Source organism: Fukomys damarensis, unplaced genomic scaffold (genome assembly GCF_012274545.1).
Source record: "Fukomys damarensis isolate Sample0158 unplaced genomic scaffold, DMR_v1.0_HiC HiC_scaffold_1, whole genome shotgun sequence".
Classification (NCBI taxonomy): Eukaryota; Metazoa; Chordata; class Mammalia; order Rodentia; family Bathyergidae; genus Fukomys; species Fukomys damarensis.
In genome coordinates this window covers 51117120-51132383 of record NW_022900913.1, presented here as the reverse complement: position 1 = coordinate 51132383, position 15264 = coordinate 51117120, and the positions used below count along the sequence as shown (strand labels likewise).

At 38.8% G+C, this 15264-nt stretch overlaps 1 protein-coding gene across 1 annotated transcript in view; it reads right to left on the bottom strand.

Annotated features, from left to right (window-relative positions):
• Mast4 (microtubule associated serine/threonine kinase family member 4) overlaps window positions 1-11322 on the bottom strand; it is a 493834-nt gene extending 482512 nt beyond the window's left edge. Inside the window, exon 1 of the mRNA XM_033761224.1 lies at window positions 11169-11322. Coding sequence (XP_033617115.1) covers window positions 11169-11216 — 48 coding nt within the window. The 5' untranslated portion in view covers window positions 11217-11322. The remainder of the gene's footprint in view (window positions 1-11168) is intronic.
• Between the last annotated feature and the right edge of the window lie 3942 nt (window positions 11323-15264).

Here is a 15264-nt window from a genome sequence, read left to right as displayed (position 1 = left end):
TAACTTCTTCCTTTCCTATCTTTATTGCTTTAATTTCTTTCTCTTGTCTAATTGCTGTGGCTAATGTTTCCAGAACTATATTGAAGAGAAGTGGTGATAGTGGGCATCCTTGTCTTGTTCCTGATTTTAACATGAAGGTTTTCAGTTTTTGGCCATTCAATATGATGTTGGCTGATGGTTTTTCATAAATAGCCTTTATTAAATTGAGGTATAGACCATCTATTCCAATTTTTTGCAGGGTTTTTATCATGAATGGGTGTTGAATTTTATCAAATGCTTTTTCTGCATCTATTGAGAGGATCATATGGTTTTTGTCCTTGACTTTGTTAATATAATGTATTACATTCACTGACTTTCGTATGTTGAACCACCCTTGCATCTCTGGGATAAATCCGACTTGGTCATGATGGATGATCTTCTTAATAATCATCTGTATTCTGTTTGCTAGTATCTTATTAAGGATTTTTGCATCTATAGCTTATGGCTACTTTCTACTTACTGTCCAGACTGCACTCAAACATCCATTCCTTGGAAACATCTCCCCTGACAGCACCCTTGCTCTGAGCACCCCAAGCTCCCTTTGCATAGCAGATGTCACAAACAGATTTCCTTTTCTGTCTTTTCTACCATCCTCCTGTGGCTTCAAGAGTGATACATCTATATACATATATTTTTTAAACGATCACTGCCACCCCAATACACAGCAAGAACTCAGTAAATGTTGCTGAGCAAATTCTGAAGAAACGCATAAACTTTGAGCAAATCCAAAATGGCTGGCTGTGTTTTCCCTCAGACAATCTTTCATTATCCCAGAACAATAAACTCAAAGATAAGTTAGTCAGTGAGGAGGAGAAATGCCAAAGGATTGAAATTAGTCCAGAGACCAGCACAGACTTTTACAATGCAGTTTCTAGTGACTGCACGTTTCCAGCTGCTGTAACTTGGGGATCCTTTACAAGTCTTTAATTTTCCGATCATGCTGCAAGCTGACTACTTTTATGCTAATCTCTCAATAAATAACTAGTGCTGGAGAAGACACAGACACGTTTGTATCATAAAGGCCCCAAACCTCGAAAACACCACTTTTTAAAGTTTTCATTTCCACTGTGGGCATCTGTGTCAGAACTTTTCTGCTCCTTGGTGACAGTCGCAGGAGCACTCTATACATGTCCACAAAAGCCAGCCCCTCTGCTAAATGGCCTTCAAAAATATGTTTTATGAAAAAACTCTGCAGCCTAACTCCCAGTACTGAATGATGAATCAATACGTAATTTTCTCAACAAAACTATTATCTCACAACTTGTTTATATTTTTTAAGTATGAAAGAAACTTCTCTAGGTCTCCAGCAAGTTAAACTCCCATAACAATTACCTTCATAATTTACTTCATCATCCAGCCAATTCTAACATCTTAAGGAGAAAAATACATTTAAAATAAAATGTCTTTACTGTGAAAACTGCAAGCCCCCTAGAGTGCAGCCACTTGTGTTATGGAGGCCTGGTGCCAATTAGGAAAAAAAAAAAACCCTTCACAGCAAGTGTTCTGCTGATTGGTTTATGAACCCATCTCTTCAAATCAAATATTTATCATCTCATGTTGCTCTTTATTAAGACCTTCCCTTACCATTTTAGGATGAATTAATGTTCCCAGGTCTGAAAGCTATTCTGAGTCTTTCACTAGCCTTATGCAGCTAGTAAAACTTCCATAGCCTGGTGAGGAAAGGAGTCTTGGGAGAGCCTAAAGACCTGTGAAATTAATATAGGGAAATATACTTGTGAAATGCTTGACTTTCCCCAGTGGCCTGACTGATCACAACTAATAGACACAAGTGATGTGTATCTCCCTACCACCCTTCAAGATGCAGCTAGCTCTGGGTCCTGGAAACCTCCCACCTTACAACTGATATCCACCGATATCCAGCTAGAAGAGCTGCTTACTCCATGGCCATGCCAGCCACTCCCACTTCCAGATACCTGCTTGGATTTGTACATAGCCACAGCCTCCCACTTCTCAAAAGTAACAATTCATTTAACGGCCCTCACATGCCAGGCTTTTGTATCCACTTGCATTTTGGCCACTCTGCTGAAAAGCTTGTGACCAAAATCAATTTATCAGAGCCACACAGAATAAAATAGAACAAATTTCTCCCCTGTGATAGACACTAAAACTGCATATGATCACCTTAGGAATTGACTTTTAAAATATAAAAATATTGACTCTTAAAAGTCCTAAGATGCAAATAAAATGTAAAAGGAGTTATTCCTATGTTTCGCTGTCAAGTGGTTACTCCTTTATTTGTCACATTCATGCACCTGGTTTTCTGAATATCACAAGAAGATATAATATTTATTCCCTATTAAATGTCTTCCCATTAAACTCAGCTCTTTGTTCCAGCTCTCAGGAATCTTTCTGGATCCTAGTTCTCTTCATTGGTGCACTCCCTATTCCTTCTAGTTTAAATTCAAAAGCAGATCAAATCAGCCTCACTCTGATGCTCTTGGCCAACTCATTAAGGACTCAGGCTCCCTCTCCTGAGATGCCACAAGGCATCACGCACATTACCCACCACTCCTTGGGTTCAGATGCTCAATCAGTTATGACTTGTACATAACATGGGGGTGGGGGGAAGGCCTTTCTAAAATTCAAGAATAATCATTTTTGCACCATTTTCTAATGAAGGAATGCCATCAAAAAGAATGGGTTTCATGTGACATGAATGGTCCACAGTTAACCACAACGATTCCCAGTGGAAATCTCCATCGTTCCCTATGAATTCTACAGTGAACATCTGCCCCTTTTTGGCTGTCCAGTTTCTGAACACCCTTTCTCTGTCCAAGCATCTGACCAGTGGCAGGGGAAGATCTTCACCTTGTTCTAAGGAAGGTAGAAAGGAAGCTAAATATTTATATGGCCTCCTCTCCGTCCACAGTCAGCCAGTTCCAAGGCAGAAGTGGCATGGTGGAGAGGTCTGGACAGAGAAAAACACCACAGAAACAAGGAAAACGAGCAAGAAGGGAGGGACCAGAAAGGACGATGTACCCTTCCAGGTCACAGCCCTGGGGACCACTCCCTTGTAACCAGGCCTTGCCTCCTAATAGCAGCCCTATGATTCAATCCCTTCCAAAGGCCCCATCTTTGCATACAGGAGGACTTTGCAGAGCATTCTCCATTCAAACTATGATGCATCTCCCAGAACACAAGTAGGATGCAGTAGCCCAGCATTAGCTGTGCCTATTGAAGACTCTGGGTTTGGACTGAATGGCACAGACAAGTCAGAGTAGCTCAGAATGAATTCAGGAGGTAGAGTCAAAACAGCAACAAGCAGCAGCGAATTCTCAATACAATAGTAGGGGCTGGAGCAGTTCCCAAAATTCCCTTCCCTCAGCACTGGTTGGCTTGTTTTGAGCCTCTCCCAGTACCTGCCATTTACAAAATTTGGCTCTGTGGTTACCATAAAATATCTACTGTCCTAATAATACCCAGCTGTATTTAAATTATTTAGAGGCAGTTTCTATTGTTTGCAACCAAGGACTCCAGCTGATTACAGCTTCATAATCTATTGAACCTTCAGTTTAGAATTCTGCCCATAGCCCACATCACCTTGGCAGACTCCATCTCTTAACCCTCTTGCAAACTCCACATGACTATGTCTCACTCCCCTGGGTTTCTAAAAGAGAAGTCATCTGTAAGTTGAGCAATTCTATCCACAGGTTTGCTCAGGACACTAGAACACAACTCATCCAAAACAACTTGAATCATTTAGAGCAAAAGGTGCTTTTGTCTTATCTTTTCAGTCATTTAGGTTTTCTTTTTTTCCTTTTCTTCTTTTTCTTTTTATTAGTACATGTTTGCAGTACAGAATAATTGAATTCACTGCAGGGAGTTGGTACGTATACATAACATATTTTCATTTTTTTATCCCCTTCCCCTCCTCTACCTCCCTCCTCCCTTCATATTTTAGTTTCCTTTCCTTTTGGAAAAGATCTGTTTCCTATTATCTTTCATTTTGCTCTTTACATTGTGAGGTTTTTTCATATAAGAGAAATTGTGAGATACTTAAACTAGAGTGTCTGATTTATTTCACTTAATATTATGGTCTCGTTATTTTCCTACAAATAACTAAGTTCATCCTTCTTGATGCCACAGGAGAATTCCACTGTGTATAAATATCACATTTTCTTTATCCCGCATTCATCTATTGAAGGACATAAGGCAACTTCCAAGATTTAGCTAATTTGTGCTGCTACAAACATGGATATGTATGATCACTGTAATATATCTTTAATTCTTAGGTTTCTAAACCCTCTTTCCTAAATTCTCATCTTTCCACCCATGTTATAATTCTCAACAAGAAAATAAAAGTAAGACAAGAATTTAGTGTTTTCCCTTCTTTGTAACCCAGCCAGGTACTCCAAGCAGTAGTCTATATGTGGTTTGCTTTGCTTTGCTTTGATGAGCTAAGTGATCTTTGCCCCCAGTGGTCCAGAAGCTCTCTCCCAACAATTGAGCAGGTGAAAAGGAATAGTTACTTTCTCAAGACCTCCTGCCTCACACCCAAAACCTAGTCATTATACTTTGTCCCAGAATAGGGCCAAATATTTGTAACCAAGTCATCCTTCAAAAGCTTAGACTCACAAAATTCCCATGCAATATATTTATTCTTATTTGTTAGGGAATATCAGACTCCATGACTCAATGAACAGCTATATTCTTGTCAAGTTTTTTTTTAAAATTTATTTCTTTTGTTTTGTTTTGTTTGAGACAGGGTCTTCCTATGTCATTTAGACTAACCTTGAACTCAAGGTAATCCTCCTACCTCAGCCTTCCAAGTGCTGGGGTTATAGACATGCACCACCACACCTGGTTCTTCTTGTCAAGTTTTAACTTTCAAATCACATATCGGAGTTCTTTTCTGGAGGAAAAAAGTTGAATAAAGACTTTTTCATCTCATGACCTTTTTATTCTTTGTGTAATCTTGGGAGTTTTATGCTATAAAAGCATACATAAATGTTTACTTATAAAAATGCAAGGTACAGTTTCATGTTGATGATCTCTTTGTCATACTAATGAAACATGAAGGCAAGGCTCAAAAGCCATGCAATAATATAAGCACTATAAAACAGAATAGCACTAGGCTGGGGATTTATCTCAGTGGTTCCACCACCTGCCTCAAAGAGCAAGGGCCCAAGTTTGATCCCCAGTACCACAAAACAAAAACAAAAACTAGAATAGCACTAACATATTACCTAAATGTATGCAAGTAAAACAAAACAACACTTACTATACAATAATTTCTTCAAATAAAAGATGCATGTTAAAGTGATTGCCCATAGCGAATGGATAAAAATAAACACTGACTATGAGAAAAAGGGGAAGGAGGCAAAAAGGAAGGACATATTTTAAAAACTTTTAGCCTTATGAAACGAAAATAGTATTTCACTGTTGTCAGTGGTTGGGGGCAGTTTTTCTTTGAGAGTACAGCATGGCTATGCATGCATGCTATAAGATCTGGGAAAGCCTAATAAGCCAAAGCCCACATACATGTTGGTATTTCACTTCTTATGCCCAGCATTGACTGAATATAGTTTAGATTCATAGCAGCACCATGCATTACATAAAATACACTGTGTGTTTAAATTAAACAAAATTAAGGCACTTAGAAGGATCTGAAAGAATTAGAATATTCATGCACATCTTTGGTGAGCTTATAACTCAGCTAAAAATGGAAGGAATTAAAGTTGGTTTGCCAATGTAAGATTTTTGACATTACAAGATGCTTTTAAAGATTAAATAGCATTTTCCCCCAAAATTTAATGACACTAATACCCTGTAGAGTTGGTCATGCTTAACACAATCTAGTCCAATGAAACACACACTCTTAAAACAGTGAATCAGTTGGCTTTATTTTCAGAACAACTTAGGGGAAAACTGACTTGGACCCTGAGTAAGAACCTGCAGCTGGTTACAAAGAGTTCAGTTTAATCTCTCATAGTCCTTGCTCCGTCACGATGGTCATGGAGTTTTGAAGTCTTAAAAGAAATTCATGATTCCAAAGGCCACATGTCTCTATCAAATAAAATGTTTTATAGCTGTAGAAGATTTTGTGGACTAGCTAACAAAAAGCCTATTAATAGACCCCATTTCCTTATCATCTTCTAGCAAACAATTTGAAAGTTTCCCGGACATTCTGCAGTGAGGAGTAGACACAGGCCCCCATTCTGTCAATGAATCAGGGATGTTGCTAGATGGCTCTTAGGAGAAAATTTCTACAAAAGGACAGACTTAGCTGACAAGGGTCCCTTTGGTCTTTGGCCCCTCCTCCATCTTCCCACTACAACACCTGAAGGTGGAGGAGAGGATAAAACACCTACCCAAGGATGATGGAAGAGGAACACAAGGTCTGTCCTGGATAACATCCCAGAGCAGTCACACTTGCCCTAAGCCATTTATCTCCTGATTTCCTGTCAAGTGAGACAGACAAACTCCTTATTATTTAAGTCATTATTAGTTGGGCTTTAGCTAAACACATTCCTAACACAGTAGCAATTAAAAAAGAAAACCTGCGCAGCAATGTAGAAAATAGAGCTCAATAAGTGAAAAAGACTGTGAAATGGCAAGGATGTTATCATACTAAATGTAAGGAGAAAAAAAACAAAACCCTAATGCAGTTGGTCAAAGCTGAAACAGCAATATAAAAAGTAAAAATGGTTGCATCACCCCAGATATAGCCTTATGTATGGGTGAAATGATAAAAATCTTTTCAAATTGAGCCACTTTAATAGAATAAAAGAGGGATGCTGTAAATAATTATGTTGCGAGTGGTATGAATACAGACTATCTCAGGTAAGCTTCAATATATGAGTAATGTCTTTAGTTTATTAAAAAATTTTCAAATAACATCTTTATTGCGCCTGTTCAATTATATAAGAGCAAAAAATTCATGCTTACTTTCTGTAGCTGACCACCTAATCATAGACCTTCACCTTTTTTGGAACAAACTTTCTGCTTGTTCTTATAAGAAAGTTAATACAAAACAGTTCTAGTGAGATATGCTGCTAGAATCCCCAATGAAAAGAAAATGTCTTGTTCAATATATATATCTATGCCTTCAATTAAAAATAGCTTTGTGAAATTCTCCAGCTAAAACATCCTTGTAAAGTGTGTGTGAGGGGGTGTATCCAAAATATAATACAGTGTATGTTCACCAGATAACATAATTAAATGACTTCCAGATTCTGATTTATTACAAACTTTGGAAGGAAATGATCCACCCAAGAGAAAGCAAATCAACACTGAAAGTTAAAAATTTTTTACAAATTATGATAGCAGTGAAAATTAATGTATTTTAATTATATATATATATATATATTTTTTTTTAAACTCAGACACTAATCAAGGAGCAGTTATTTATACCACTGGAGAAAAGTCCACAAGAGCTATGACTAATCCAAAATATAGCTACTCCAAGAGCCATTTCTACTTGACCTTGGGACATTTGTTCTTGAATTTCCATTCAGCTAAGATGAGGACACACAGAACTGTCATCCTCCAGAATAGACTCACAAAACTTATAACCACAAAGTGCAGAAGGTTAATTGTGACACCTTCCCTGGGATTCACCCCAGCTCTACAGTGTAAGCCACCAAATCTTGATCAAGACATTAGGAATCCTTGAACGCCCCCTCAGCAACCTGGCTTCTCAACTCATCTCTCCTCACCTTTCCCTATTCCTTGAATGCTAGATGCACATTCAAGTTCATACAGGAGATCAGCTTTGCCCTCACACTTGGCCTTTGCCCCCTCTTCTCCTGGAACACTCATGTTCCTCATTCAAGGCTCAAATCAAACATCACCTTTCAAATGTCAATATCCAGTGACCCAGATCAAAGGCACAATTTCTTCCTCTGGGCCCTTCATTGTACTTCTAGCCCTCTCAGCCCAGAGTCAGTTCTCCTTGGCACTGCAGAGCTCTCCAGGCCCCGAGTCATTTCCTTTTCTCTAGAATGGCCTCTGCAGAGCAGCACTTCAAACACCCTCTCCAGCCAGGGGCTTCAAATCCACGCTCTCACCTTCCCAAGCCAGTACCAACCAGCCTGGACTCTGTCTTACTTTCCTGGGCTTTTCTCCTTGCTATCACCATTTGCCAAATCCAAGGGAAACGATCTGTACACCCACAGTGCTGCAACACTCCACCACTCTTGGCATGCCATGCATAGCTGCCCCCTCCCACAGCTGCCATCCCTGACTCTGATCTCACTCCAGACAACCCCAGATCTGCTTTTGCCATGTAGCTTTCCATCACTATACCAACATACCTGAGATAATCAACTTATAAAGACAAAAGGTTCATTCTGTCAGCTTTGGAGGTTTCAATGTGTATTGGTCAATTTGCCCTTTATTGAGACATAATACCTGACATCCGCAAGTTAAGCAATTTAACATGGCACGTGATTTCAGAGTGTTAAATCCATGGTCTGTTGAGTCTAACGTAGAAGCATCGTGGCAGAGGGTGTGGCAGAGCAAAGATACTTACTTTTGACAGCTGGGAAGCAGAGGTAGAAATTGGTGCTACAGACAAGGGGGTCAGGAATCATACATAGTACCCAAAGTCAGGCCTCCATGACCCACCCAGACACCAGACACACCCAGAAGGGTACTTTTCTAATCCTCTAGGCAGCTCCCAAGCCAATCAAGTTGACCTAATTAGGCCTGATCATCACATAATCCATGACCCATTGACTTGGTTGCTTTGGATCTACATGGTGAGAGCACATGGTAGAGTAAAGCCACTTACCCCATAGTCAAAAGGAAGCAATAAAAAAGGGAGAGTGGGAGGACAAGGGGTTTCAAAATCCCTTTCAAGGGCATGCTGCCAGTGACCTACAGATCCTCCCAATGGGCCCCACCTCTCAAAGGTGCCGTCACCTTCCAGTGATGCTTTAAAACATTGGTGCTTTAGGAAGGTAAGGTCCAAACTATAGTAAGGCCTTACAGAGAAAAGATCTGTGTGAAAAATGGCACCTTTCACTACAAGTGATTTTTATCTCAACAGTTAAAATTGATGTAGCTTTCTGCCACCACCGGTAGCACCCACTCTTAACCCCCCCCCTTTTTTTTTTTTTTTTTTTTTGGTATGGGGGATTGAACTCGGGGCATTGCTCTTGTGAGGCAGGCAGCAGAATGACTGAGCTAAATCCCCAGCCCTACCACATTTCTAGATTGTGAGGCTTTGGGTAGTAGCCCAGCCTGAGCACACAAACGTAGACACAATCTGAGAAGACTGTCTTTCTACCTTGTTAAGATTAGCTTCCTTCCTGGGAAAGTAAGCCTGAGATGAGACATATTAGATGCTAGAGAAGTGGGACATTCCCTGAGGCTTATTCACCCAACAGTTCTCTAACTGAGTTCTTATACAGGCACTGGAATTATATTTTTAAAAAGCAACAAGCCCTGTGGATGCTGCATTCTCATTTTATCCACTAAGCCTCTTCTTCTTAGAGTTTTGAATACTTCCTGAGTTCTGTTTTCCTTCAGCAAGCCTAGGGGAGCATTCAGATTCCTCTAATGCTGGATTCCCCCACTCAGTGCTACAGTGGCCCTGCTAAGTTCCATTGCTTCTGTTCTCCAGGCAACCAGTAGAAGCCCATCAGATTCAGCAAGGCTTTCCTCCTTCCTCAGGCTTCTTTCTTCTATTTCCTCTAAATTTTAAGCAAATCATATTTTATAAGCAGGAACAATTTTTGCTGAAATAGTAAGTCTGATGTCCTGAGAATTCTATTCAACAAAATTACAACAAATCAATAATAGTTCAGACTTTTCTCTGTGTTAGTCACTGTTCTAAGCACTTTTATGAATTGCTATTCAGACCTCACAATCACTGTGGGGTTGGTACTGCTATGGTCCCATTCTACGGAGGGTACTCTCATTTTGCAGGGAACTCAAACTATGACAGGAGCCAAGCTCTTAGTTCCTTCTAAAACAGTCCTAGTATAATAATCTCCCTACAAGCCCTCCAGTCCTTTCTTATAATGACAGCAAAGCCATCTTCCAAACCCTTTCCAAATAAGTAGGGCTAAGTTTTGAGATGTGATTCCTAGGGTCTTGCATACTTTTTTCCAGTAAGGACACTAAAATGTCTAACCAAGTAATTATGGACATATTAGCACTCAAGGTTATAAATAAGACTTCTCGGCATAAAAAATCATATAAAATTCATTTAAAAATTAGAATTAACTACGTCAAGCTTCCTGACCATGGGTATCTTTGCCTAATTGGAAAATATAAAGCCAAAGCTAGAAATTATAATACTAACTCTTCCTTGGCATTAAATTGTTATTGTTGTAAGATGAAATCACTCAAAGTTAGCACAGTTTTCACTGCACTCTATGGGCCAACTCATGGGTCCCACAGAATCACCTCCTCTTCAGACTTCAAGAGGAACATATACCCTAATTTGGGAAATTTAAACAACATGAAGTTCAATTCATGAAATCTGATCACCAATTGTCAAAGCAAATTCCATAATGCCATTCTTTTAAAAAGTAGTCTCATAAGGCACACATGTGTAAATACCGAATAGTTTCTCTGGTGTGAATAATCCACAATAATACAGAAGATCCTAATAAGATTACTGACATTGAGAAATGGGAAGAAAGGAGCTAAAGGTGTAGGGAAGGTGGGACGGGTAGGGGAAGGGTAAAAAGGGAAAAGAAAAAAATGTGAGATAATGAAAAGATCGAAATAAAATGGTTGTAGATGGGAGGGAAGGAGGGGGTGAAGGGAGGGTAGGGACAAGGGGAAAAAATGAGAACCAAGACTTGTCATGTAGAGGTACAACATCCCAACAATGAGTGTAACTGTACTGTATCCCTAAAATGTACCAATAAACTCAATTAAAGGTGGAAAAAAAAACTAATCTCACTCTTGACAAACAGTGGCTCTTAACACTTAATTTATGATGCATAAGTAAAAATGAGTTGCACTTTGACCATGTAAATACAATATACCATTTGCTGGAGAACAAATTATCGTGGCAGTCACTCCATTCCACAGACTGAAGTGTTAAGTGAACAGTCAGTGTTCCCAGGATTTCAATTGGTCTGCAGTAAAATGAATAACAAAATAAAAGTCAGTGGGCATGAGTGTTAAGTGGCATAGCAGGAACTCACCATCAACAAGGGCAGAGAATAACTAGGTGACAACTGGAGATAAATCATGCCTCTGTGGCTGCTAACTGGAGGTCACTCCATTAGATAATGTTGCTGTCAGTATTTGGGGGTCTCGCCCAGGTCACAAAAGAAGAAAGAAAAGAAGAAGACAAGAATTAACAACAACAACAAAAAAGTGCTAAGAGGCAAAGATCATGAGATATCCTAAAATGGTCCTGTATTTCATAGAAAAGAATTTTAAAAAATAAAAGAAGAAACATTTCCCCCAGAAGAACAAGACACTGGCAGCTATATTTCAGTAGTATACTGGCTATAAACCACTATAGTAAGCCCTACATATCTAGCTAGGGTGGTTTGGCTTTAGGATCTTGCCCCATAAAGAACCAAATCCAAGGATGCTCAAATCTCTTATAAAATGCTTTAGTGTTGGCAGGTAGCCTACGCCCATCCTCCCATACACTGTATATCACCTCTAGATTACTTATAATGCTTAATGCACTGTAAATGCTGTGCATATAGTTATAATGTATTGTTTAGGGAATGATCAGGAACAAGACCATACATGTTCAGTACAATATTTTTCCAAACATTTCTGATTTGCAGTGGGTTAAATCCAAGTGTGTGCAAGGCAAGGATATGGAGGGCTGACCCTGTTTCTGCATGAAGTAATTAGCCAGGTATGAAGGAAAAGTCATTTGAAAGGAGAACAAGGAATGAGCCAGAGGCCTATACATTTTCTTGTATCATCAGTAACTTTGTGCTACTCCTTGTATCATTCCCAAACCATGGATAGGAGAACTATATGCATAATTTATTGTCCAAACCAATTCATTTTTTAATAAAAGGAGTGCTATGAGTAATCAATCACACAAGATAGGCATAAATAGTGACGATCAGAATTCCTAGGACTGTTCCATGACCCCAGTGTAAGCTCCTTCCCTGAGCCCAAAGTAAGGGGCTCTCCCCTGCAGCCCCCACCCACTCACATCTGGACACACCCACTCACCCTGCCTCTCTCACTGTACATGTTCCCTCTTTCACTGGCTGGTCAGTTGCCCTGTTACAAGCTTTCACACAAGCCAATGCTTATTCTTGCCCTAGCTTTTACTACACTTCATTATAAATATCTGTTTACTCATTTGGTCCTTTTATTAGTTGTGCCAAAAGTTTATACCAAAATTTCATTTGCATACTGTGATTTAAAAATGGCCTCACATTTCTCACTGCTATTAATTTATGGGAAAATATTATTTAAAATTATAAAGTCACAGCCCCATGAGTTATAGGAGCCTCTGCATCAATCTGTGGGCTTGTAAATTTTATGGAAAAATAGCAATCCTTGAAAAGAAGAGACACTAAAGTGGCTTTGTGTTTATTTCTATTAGATGAGACACTCCAGCCAATTTCTCTACTAAATTAGCTTTCCTTGCCATAGTAGAGACAATGTGATAACTGTCCCAAAAGCTATACATTTTAAGTCACATAAAAAGCAAGTGTGCGGGAATGAATATTCTATTTTATTTTTGGCATATCGCACAATTCATTTGGTATGATTTGTGCAATTTCTCCCAGAGAGGATCCATAAGAGGGAATCACACAGCAAAATCAGATATGACACTGGGAAAAAGGAATGATATACCTTTTCCAACTGATTGAGGTCTGTACAGATAAACATTGTTACCATCGTGTACATTTCAAAACCATCTAGAATAAAAGTACAACCAAGTCTTAAAGGTCCAACTAAAAATGTATTTATAAACCCAGTCAGTGGATGTAAGACTAGAACAAAGATTTTTAAGGGTGGAGATATGTTGAATAACTGATTAATAACCTCTTAGACCGCCGTGACCTTGAGTACAAACTAGAATACCTGACCTGCTTTTATTTGCACTAAAGTACTAATAGTCTAGGGACCTGAACCTGGAACAATTAAATGAGACTTTCAAGGAGTAGGACCCAGAAATTGGTGTTTTTTTAAAACCTCCAATGGGGCTCTTGTCCACTGCCAATGTAAAAATCACTCTTCTACTTCTGATTGGTTTTCTCAGAACCAGCCATAGTAGCAAGAAACATTTAATATTTTTTATACACTAGGTACTGTCTTAGAAGCATGTGTGTGTGTTAACACATTCAGTATTTCCAATAAAAATAGGCACTAATAGAAATCCATCCCCACACATTTTACTGATAAAGAAACTGAGGTTCAGAGGGATTAACTTGCCCAAAATTCTACATCTAGTGAAGAAAACATGATTCAAATCTCAGCAGTTTGTCTTCTAAGTTGGCTGTTTTAACTCTAGAGTTCAAGTAATGTCACTAAAGACATCACCAGAGGTACTAAGTAGCTATCTCCAGATCTAATTGGTCTCTGGGGTTGGGGATTAGGAGGCTCACCAAAGTGAGGGATAAGAGAGATGTTACCTAAATATACTACTAATACTAGAGCAAATCAATGACAGTAAGAATTATACAACTTAAAATACTTTTCTGCCAAGAAATAATATTCTTAATAGCAGGCTTAATTTCCTTGTTAATTACACCATTTAAAGCTAAATAGAGATTTGGGAGCAGTTATGCAGAAATGTTAGCATTATCTTCACCACTAGATCCTAGCCAATGTTATCTTCTAAAGGACATGTTAATAATTTTGATAATATGCTTATGAAACAGCCAGCTCTAAGATATATAAGATGCAGTAAGATCTAAGCATCTTAAATCATGGAGAAAGAGCTACAATAGTATAGCAAACAGCTATCCCCACTCTCTCCTATACCAACAGTCTCTCCTGGATCATTTCTATCAGCATACTCCTTAAATGTGCTTTAATATCTTTTTTTTTTTTGAGACAGGGTCTCACTATGTAGTTTTTGAGACTGATCTGGAACTCACTATGTAGCCCAGGCTGGTCTGGAACTCACAGTGATCCTCCTGCCTCAGCCTTCCGAGTGTGCTGGGATTACAGGCATGCGCCACCATGACTGGCCTCATTAAAAAAAAACAAAAACTTTCTTCCCCCAGGTCCTGTTGGCTATTACCCCATTTCTCAGTTCCTTTTTATACAAAATTCCTCAAAAAAAATTCTCAATGCTGTATATTCTAGATCAAATTCTATTAACATTCTTCTTTTATGAGTTTTTTTTTTTAATTTCACTCTCTCTTCAAATATATCTATTTCTCTGCTGGGTATCAGACCTGTCTACCACATCTTGTATGTCCCTTAGATTTCCATGACATACCTTCCAGTTAACTAATTATCTTAAGTCAACCTAATCTTCCATTGAACCCATCCATTAGGCACTTTATTTTTATTATTTTATATTCTGGTACTAACATTTCCATTTGTTTTTGTAGTTTCTAGGACTCTGATACAATTCTCAATCTTATCTTTAAATTTCTTGAACATACTAGTGATGATTATTTTTAAGACTGCAAGAGTCAGTTTTTCATCCTAGGTTTTTTGTTTCTTTTTTCCTCTCTTGGTTTTTGGGAAGACTTATCTTCTCCTTGTTCTCTCTCCTATCCACATTCACTTTCTTCATGACCTCATCCAGTCTCGTAAATTTAGATACCCCCTCAATGCCCACGCCTCTCAAGTTAACATCTCCAGCATTTCTCCTTACTTCAGGTTCTTACATCTTACTGCTCACCAGATATCTACAGTTTGCTGTCTTACAAGTCTATTATCAAAGTTAATATGTACAAAACAAAGCCCTGATTTTCATCACCTTTTCCTCTAGCAATCTTCCACATCTTGATAAATGGAAACTCTAGTCTTCTAATCCTCCGATCAGGAAACTTGGAATTTCTGCTATCTCTTCTCTTTCTTATACCCTACATTCCTTCCATCAAGGATCTTTGGATTCACCTTCAAAATGTACCCAGACCGTGACCATCCCTTACCACCTCTGCCATCCCCACACCTACCTCCTTCTGTAATTGTTTCCCTGCTAAAGCTCAGGGAGGCTGCTACGTGCTTTCACACAACACTTCTACCCTACCTTCGCAAAATCTATCCTTAACAGTGATCTTGGTTTTAAGACCTAAGAATAATAAATACCATCCGCTCCTTTGTTCAGTCTTCTATTGCCTTTCCTTC